General features: G+C 40.2%; 4 protein-coding genes across 4 annotated transcripts in view; 2 read left to right on the plus strand and 2 right to left on the minus strand.

The window, feature by feature from the left end:
* On the plus strand, positions 1–1,888 carry Gasu_14700 (transducin family protein / WD-40 repeat family protein; the record flags this gene model as incomplete). The annotated part of the gene is made up of 1 exon (XM_005707690.1): positions 1–1,888. One exon carries the CDS (start codon positions 8–10, stop codon positions 1,817–1,819), a length of 1,812 nt encoding a protein of 603 aa, XP_005707747.1. The 3' UTR covers positions 1,820–1,888.
* A 91-nt stretch (positions 1,889–1,979) lies between these two features.
* On the minus strand, positions 1,980–3,935 carry Gasu_14710 (DNA binding / transcription factor). Its single transcript, XM_005707691.1, has 4 exons — positions 3,614–3,935; positions 2,824–3,535; positions 2,148–2,764; positions 1,980–2,089 (listed from the first exon to the last, which is right to left on the minus strand). Exons 1-4 carry the CDS (start codon positions 3,827–3,829, stop codon positions 2,039–2,041), a joined length of 1,596 nt encoding a protein of 531 aa, XP_005707748.1. The 5' UTR covers positions 3,830–3,935; the 3' UTR covers positions 1,980–2,038.
* A 140-nt stretch (positions 3,936–4,075) lies between these two features.
* Gasu_14720 (uncharacterized protein) lies at positions 4,076–5,601 on the plus strand. Its single transcript, XM_005707692.1, has 4 exons — positions 4,076–4,472; positions 4,525–4,599; positions 4,647–5,294; positions 5,344–5,601. Exons 1-4 carry the CDS (start codon positions 4,118–4,120, stop codon positions 5,568–5,570), a joined length of 1,305 nt encoding a protein of 434 aa, XP_005707749.1. The 5' UTR covers positions 4,076–4,117; the 3' UTR covers positions 5,571–5,601.
* A 19-nt stretch (positions 5,602–5,620) lies between these two features.
* Positions 5,621–7,486, minus strand: part of Gasu_14730 (DNA mismatch repair protein MLH3) — a 2,055-nt gene continuing 189 nt past the window's right edge. The window contains exons 1-3 of the mRNA XM_005707693.1: positions 7,355–7,486; positions 7,263–7,310; positions 5,621–7,212 (exon numbers count right to left, since the gene is read on the minus strand). The exon at positions 7,355–7,486 is cut by the window's right edge and continues 189 nt beyond it. Of these exons, the coding sequence (XP_005707750.1) occupies positions 5,686–7,212; positions 7,263–7,310; positions 7,355–7,486 (1,707 nt within the window). The 3' untranslated portion in view covers positions 5,621–5,685. The remainder of the gene's footprint in view (positions 7,213–7,262; positions 7,311–7,354) is intronic.

Genomic DNA, 7,486 nt, shown 5'->3' on the forward strand with positions numbered 1-7,486 from the left:
TCACAACATGTCTTCTCCCAGCTACCATCAACACTCTTGTGGTTTGTTGGAAGACTCTGAAGAGATACCCAAAGATCAATTTACTAGATTGGTTATTCAAGCTATTCAAAGCTTAGGTTATCCTTCAGTTTCGAAACAGTTGGAAGAGCAAAGTGGATTATGTGCTCTGAATGGACAAGTAGCAGAGTTTTGTGAGTGTATCTTTTCTGGTGAGTGGTCGAGAGCCGCACAACATGTGTCTCATCTAGGATTGGAAGATGTGCAAGCACTTGATAAAGTAAGATTCCTCATCTATGAACAACAATATTTGGAGACATTGGAGAACGGGGAAGTAGAAAGCGCTCTTCACTGTTTACGTTCGCAAGTCACTCCATTATGCAGTGATATGAAAAGGTTACAACGACTAACATCTTTAGTCATGTGCAAAAGTTCGGAAGACCTGAGAAAGCAGTGTGCTTGGAACACTACTGGTCCTAGTAGGAGACGACAATTGCTAGAAGAAATTCAACGTTATATTCCTCCTTGGATACTCCCACCACAAAGAAGATTGCAAGGCTTGGTTAAGCAAGCACTGGAAGCGCAAAAGAAACAATCTTTTTATCCATATTGTACACCGCCACAACCAAGTTTATTAGAAGATTTGAAATACTGTCCAGAAAAAGTCCCCCATTTAGCATATGCAACTCTTCGAGGACACAAGGATGAAGTTTGGTTTGTTGCTTTTTCTCATTCGGGTCGTTACTTGGCGTCCTTATCAAAAGATCGAATCGTATTGATATGGCGTTTGGATTGTCTGGACAAGTATAGTGATGAGCAAGTTTCTTTTGCAGCAGAACAGTTGATTGACTCTACAGTTCAATCTATGCCATCTCATTTGACCGAAACCTTAGATTCTGGTTATACCAATGGCTTAGTTCATTCCGTGAATGGAGAGCAACCAGAGTCGAATACTGGAAGAATGGATCATTCAGTAAAAGGTTACATAGAAGGAGAACGAGTAGTTTGGTTATTAAATGGTCATGAAGACGATATTACATTTTTAGCTTGGAGCCCAGATGATTGTTATTTGGCAACATGTAGCAATGATCATACGGTTTTGGTTTGGGAAGTTTTTAGTGGTCAGTGTAAATGGAAGCTGAGTGATCATAAGGAAATTGTTTCTTCTTGTGCTTGGTTATCGAATGGTTGTCGTTTAGTTACGAGTGGTCCAGATGAATATATTTATGAGTACGATTTGTTGAGTGAACATCCCACCTCTCCAGTATGTTTTTATAGAAGCAAGAAGACTGCTGATTTGGTAGTTACTCCTGATGATAGTAAAATTATAGCAGTTGCTGAAAGATATATTCAGATATTCGATCGCAGCACCCAGTTAGAAGTGGCTTCGCTATTAGAAATTGCTTCCATTACTTCGTTGAGTTTATCCAAAGATGGAAATTATTTACTAGTCAATATGTCCATGAGAAGTGCTTCCAATTATTCCGATGGAGAAGCAGAAATTCATTTGTGGGATTTAACCAAGCGGAAAGTCATTCAAGACTATCGTGGTCAGAGACAAATCAATTTTGTGATTCGATCAACATTTGGTGGACAAGGTGAAGTATTCGTTGTCAGTGGAAGTGAAGATACCAGTGTATATATATGGTTTAGAGATTCTGGAGATTTGGTATATCGTTTGGATGGTCATCATGCTACTGTCAGTTGTGTCGATTGGAATCCTAAGGATCCTTTTCTGTTTGCTTCAGCCAGCGATGATCATTCCATAATTCTGTGGTCTAATAGGGAACGGCTTGACCAAAGACAACCGCAACATGGCTGAACAAAATAAAAAGAAGACATTTACAAAGTTATGAGTCATCCGATTTAGAATAAACGATGCGCACTTTTGGATAACGGGCATCCATTGAGTTGTCTAATGAACCTCCTTCAGTGGATGAAGTTTGTTTGTCTGTTGGAGGTTCATTTGGCTCAAGGCTGCTGTGTATTGAGTTTTCTTTCTTCTCTTCTTTCGGTCTCTTTTCCCAATTGGCAAAATCTTTCAAATACATCTCGTAATATCTCCGCAATTGAAACGAATGATCGGTTGACTCTTTGTAATAGTTATTCATCGTTTTCCAAATTTCAGGCCATTGCTTGTTATCAATCACAGCTTCTTCTCCACCACGATCACGAACTCCCACGTGAAGAGCATAAAAGTCAAACGGTTTCCCACGGAACATGGGAATCTTCTGCAGAGGTTTCCCTTTCATCTTCCAAAACTGCAAAAACGCTTTATAAAATTGTTTCTCCTCATCTTCTTTGCGTAGAAAAGGTGGAGCTTGGACTCTTGCACGTTTATGACCTTTGGCTATTTCGCGAACATTGTTCTTCAACCGCTTGGTCGACCTCCACCCTTGAATAGTAGAGGAATAACGATGAGCATTTTCTTCCGAAAATGAATGAGCTTTTTCTGTGGATGAATGCGATGAAGAATCCTCATACTGTTGATCCCAAAAGTCTCCTTGTTGGATGCGTTCTTGAATATCTGACCATTTGGACTGCTTGCGAACACCTTCAACTGCTTGAATAACAGATTGTACTAGTTTGCTCTGTGGAACAACCAATGAGTCACATAAGAAGCATCGAAAGGTATGCAATGTATCTTCATTCGTGATGTTTTCCCAACCCACACATCGTTTATGCGACCATACTCGACATTGTGAGCAGCAAATCATGTCTCCATTATCCACATGACAACCACATATACAACGAATAATAAGCATGCCTATATATAAAAACTTTTGAGCTATTCCTGAAACTTGGATACGGATGCCATCCACATACTGTACTTGCTTATGACAGGGGGTAGGTCCTTCATACATCGTTTTCGACAAGGTTCCGTCCAAGAACGTGCCAACTCTGAAATTTTTCTACCTGTCTCAAAATGATACAATTGAGGAGATAGATCATATTCTATAAATAAGTGATCCTCTACGGGAGAAGCAACGCCAGTAAATACTTCATTGCTCATCAACGCCATGGAAGAAAGGGGCAATTTACTAGAGGGTGCGTTCGAAGGGCCATTGCTTTCTAGGAAAAGCATTCCATTCGATGAGCAGTCGTTGTGGTCCATCTCACCGACTTGTGACACTTGAATATGGGATAAGGCGTTGAATAGAGCATGGTCTAATGTACCCAGTTCCACAACAACATCATCCAAGTGCACAGATATCCATCTACCAATATCCAATAAAATGATATGTTCTTGAAGCGTTGCACGAAAAGCTATCACGGTTCCCCATAACCATATCCCATTCGACCCACTCAAGTCATGTAATATAAGTTGAAGTTTGATACTCCAACCTATCCAGTCATGAGGGTTTCCTATGTCTTGACGCTGTCTGGTCTCACCGGTTTCTAAACGTCGTCTTTCTCTTTCGTAAGATAATAAAATGACTCGATAGATGGTTTCCAAAAACAAAGTGTTGGATGTTGGACTTTTCGGAATACAAAGTGCATGTTGAACTTGTTGCCAAGACTGATTGCGACAAACCATCTATTGTAAGTAACATGAGTAAAACGACCAACTGACAACAAATGATAGACAAGTTTATCATGAGTTTCAGATACTTACCATATAACCACCTCTCAAAAGATAGACTTGTCGAAATAAGTCTACCAATAGGTTTTCGATAGGTATTGGGCCAATATGAGAGAGTATTTGAGAGTGTTGATAAGGTGGCCAAGGATTGCCAAGTTCTACATAATAAGCAATGATATCGTGCAACAAGTCCTTCTGTTGGTCGCCGGAGGGTCCGTGATACTTCAATAGTTTGGAACACAACAACATATTAGAGAAGGAAACGCAAATCTTGAACACCAAGATAACACCACAACTGCTACAAACACACTTGTATGCACCAACCACCTGCTGTCAAAAAACCAATTGTTTCATCGATGATGCTTGCTTCTTCTCCCACATGCAAATAATACAAAAGGGATCCATTGAAAGCTACAACGGCTTAAAAATCACTATGCTCCTTCATCAATGATACTTTTCACTCTTTTTGTAGAAAAACTTGTCCATTTTAAATGAAGTATTTTGTTTTGGACATTCCCGAAGAAATCTTGTGGAAATATGTCCACCACGACAATAAATAAAGCAAACACAGCGGAACATATTAAAAATAGACAACTGGATAAAGAACGGCACCAAAGACTAGCGGAAGCAATGGACGAAGCAGTGAAATTGTTAGAAGAAGCAGCAGAAGCGGTAAAACAAGGACAGTGGGACGAAAGGTTAGGAGCAGTACTAACAGCGTTGGAAAGCAAGGAAAAACCTTCGATTCCGTTTGCTTTGGGTTCTTTGGGTTTAGGAAGTGTTCCAGAAGCTCTCATGAATGAGGAACACAAGGAAGGTGTGGAACTGTTCCGAAGCTTGTTAGCACAAGGGATGGAGGAAGGAAACTTAAAACCCGGGGCAAAGGAGGAAGGTTAGTAGGTGTTTAATGTAACTCTACTTGTGGTTTGCTTACCATATACTAGCCTCTCCAAGAAGACAGCGAACTCGAAGTACAAACGAAGTTGTTAGTACACACAACAGATACCAAGTGGACTATGGTAAGCACAAGAAGTTTGAACTTTAGGATTTGTAAATTTTGCTTTAGAGAAAACTTTGGTCCCTCGTTTGCGCCAAACTCTAGTGACGCTTACAAAAGAGAAGATATCCAGTCCTTTTAGAAAGCCGGTTACTCTTGCAGAAGCACCCAACTACTACGATATAATAACCAATCCTATGGATCTAAGTACTATGCGGAAGAAATTAGACCAAGGAGTTTATAGGAGTCCGCAAGACTTTTTACAGGACTTGCATCTTATTTGTGAAAATGCTTTTTGCTATAATGCTAAGAACTCTGAAGTTTATAAACTTGCAGAGGAACTGAAGAAACGAATCAAGAAACTGATGGAACCAATATTGGAAGAATGGTCGTCAATAGAGCAAGTGCTGGACGAAACTGAAGGAAGGGGGAACAATCAGGTTGAAAGGCAAGAAAGTGAGTTTATTTCGGAACCGAGTCGAAAAACCAGGAGGAGAAACAACCTAAGCAGTCGCGATCCGAAACCTTCCAAAGTTCTCGATATGAAATCAGTAACAGTTGAATGTGAGGAAAACACTCCTTTGAACACTTTAGAGCCTGAGCCCTCCAATCCTACAACTGATGAAAAGGAGATAGGAGCAGTTGCAAACACTCCAAAATACCAAGAGACGGAATCTCAGAGCATTACGCAAGCTGAAATGAAATTGGAAGGTAAAGGTAAGGTTCTAAGGAAGTTTGTCGAGGTCCTATTGAAGTTTGCGTCAAGAAGCAGGCCACGCTCCTGTGGTAGCCACTTTAGACTCTGCGAACAAGGAATGCAACAGTAACGCACCAGATATAGTGGACGAAAAAGAAAGACTGGTGGAGACAGCAAACGCTACCTCTACAGATTCTCAACCAAAGAAGAAGAATGCAGGAAAAAGAGACACACGTGTTGGTAAGTCCAAGGGTCATTCAAGCAGAAGCAGGAGGAGGTCAGTAGTGCGTCGTTGAGCAACTTGGAAAGAAAGAAGAACCGTGTGTTTTCCTGAGAGAATATTCTCTTGACTGGAAAAGTCTTCAAGTAGAGAAATAAATCTTGATAGAAACACTGAAGTAGCAAGAGACGTCAATTAGAAACCTGAAACAATGGTACTATGCTAGGACGACCATGAGCGCATTGAAATGGATATTTACACTCTTTCAGTTGTTCGAGAAGTTGACTGATCTGCTGATATGTCAAGTAATCTCCAAATTTTATGGCTTTCTGACAAGCTTTAGTTGCTAGTTCTTGTAGGATTGCTTGTGGAATTTGCTGAAAGATGACGTTGGGACTTTTAGCAACCACCATGGACTGTATTTGTTCTCGTAAAATATCAGCATGGATTGTTAGCATATCTGGAAGAAAAGGCATTTCCAATATTCGAATTCGTGGAGCTTTGTCGTACGGTGATATAGATTCAAATGATAGTCTCCAACCCCACTGAAGTAGTCTGTCCATGTATCTGTATGCACATTCATATTCTTCCACGTTGAGCTGAAGATACATTTCTGGTTCCACTTCATTTAGAGCTTTGGTGGGTATTGAGCTTTTGTTTACAAGCTCAAGTAACTGGTATTGCAAATTCTCGTATTGGACTCGCTCATCAGCAGCATGTTGATCCATTGCATATAGTGTTTCTTCCGCCCAAAACAGGATAAAACTTCGATTCCATACTCCTTTATATACCATTTTTTGGAAAGTCGCACGAGAAACCGTGGTAGAGACATTATTTTTAACTTTAGAATCCGTTAGTCGAAACGATCCTCGTCCAATGGGGGAATAAACCGAAGGAGAGGATATATACTCTTGCAAATTTCTCATCGTTTCAGATATCGTCCTTTGAGGAACCATTGAGGTTGTAGATGACATGGACAGCTTGGTACATTGAGGCCATGGAGAATAAAGATTCTTTGGTAAAAGTTCAAAATTCTTGTCCACTTGATAGTCTGCCGTCACTCTCAAACGTGAAACACCTTCTTCTGTTGCGAGAGTAGTATTTAGCGAAGAATTAATGTGCAGAAAACTAGCATGGAACGCTTCCTCAAGAACCTTAAGAATTTGTGCCTCCAAGTATTCAAGAGTGTCGTAGTGGACCTTTTCCTTTTTTACATAAAGATGGATATAGAATGAAGGTTCTCCTGGTAGTTTTCGATCACTTCGGGTTGTGACAGTTTCCAAGTTTTCTTGTGATGCCTTGATTAAGAGGTCGGATATTTGCTTTTGCAAGTTGAGATGACAAGGTCTATCGTTTAAGAAAACGATTTGAGAATACTCTCTGGATAACCTTGTCGATCTTTGACTAGAGAAAAACCCATTTACTGTCCAGGTCACGTTCCCATAGCTTGTTTCCAGCTGTAAAGATGCAAGATGACTTGTTGTTTCTGTTCCCCAAAGCGCTTTAAGTCTGGATTTCCAGCCACCAGTCTTTCGAAAAATCCTAATTAGAGCTCCTGACGTTGAAAAGTCCTCTGTATGTAGTTCAAAATCGCATTTAGGAAACATTGCTGCAAACCTAAGAATGGCTCCGTTTACCACATGATATAGTTGCTTCCGATTCCTTCGCAGCCATTGCTGTCGTACAGGCAAGGAGTAGAAAAGATTTGTTAACGTGATCTAAGTTTTCTTCAGGACAAGGAATACGTAACGAAGATATTGGTGCCTACTTTGTTTCCATAACGACTAAAGTGAAGAAATGAACTGGCTTCAGTGACCTAGAAAATTGAAAGATGACAGGACGTAGATAGCGTTTGCATACCTTGCCTTTCTTTATCTTCAAGATTTGTGACTTGTCTTGATTTTTTTTCCTACTGATTACAGTGATGTCACATATACAACTCAGAAGTCTTAAAATATTCGTAAAGTTTTCCGACAACTGACCCTCGAGCAA

This window comes from Galdieria sulphuraria, assembly GCF_000341285.1.
Source record: "Galdieria sulphuraria unplaced genomic scaffold scaf_9, whole genome shotgun sequence".
NCBI lineage: Eukaryota > Rhodophyta > Bangiophyceae > Galdieriales > Galdieriaceae > Galdieria > Galdieria sulphuraria.

Bases quoted from the DNA above. Each gene is read 5' to 3' on its own strand.
- Gasu_14710 (XM_005707691.1), bottom strand. From the start codon at position 3,829: ATGTTGTTGTGTTCCAAACTATTGAAGTATCACGGACCCTCCGGCGAC. The intron at 3,536-3,613 runs GTAAGTATCTGA...TACTTACAATAG, and splicing joins TTTTGAGAGGTGGTTATATG to ATGGTTTGTCGCAATCAGTC. The intron at 2,765-2,823 runs GTATGTGGATGG...TTTTATATATAG, and splicing joins CCCTGTCATAAGCAAGTACA to GCATGCTTATTATTCGTTGT.
- Gasu_14720 (XM_005707692.1), top strand. From the start codon at position 4,118: ATGTCCACCACGACAATAAATAAAGCAAACACAGCGGAACATATTAAA. The intron at 4,473-4,524 runs GTTAGTAGGTGT...ACCATATACTAG, and splicing joins ACCCGGGGCAAAGGAGGAAG to CCTCTCCAAGAAGACAGCGA. The intron at 4,600-4,646 runs GTAAGCACAAGA...ATTTTGCTTTAG, and splicing joins CAGATACCAAGTGGACTATG to AGAAAACTTTGGTCCCTCGT.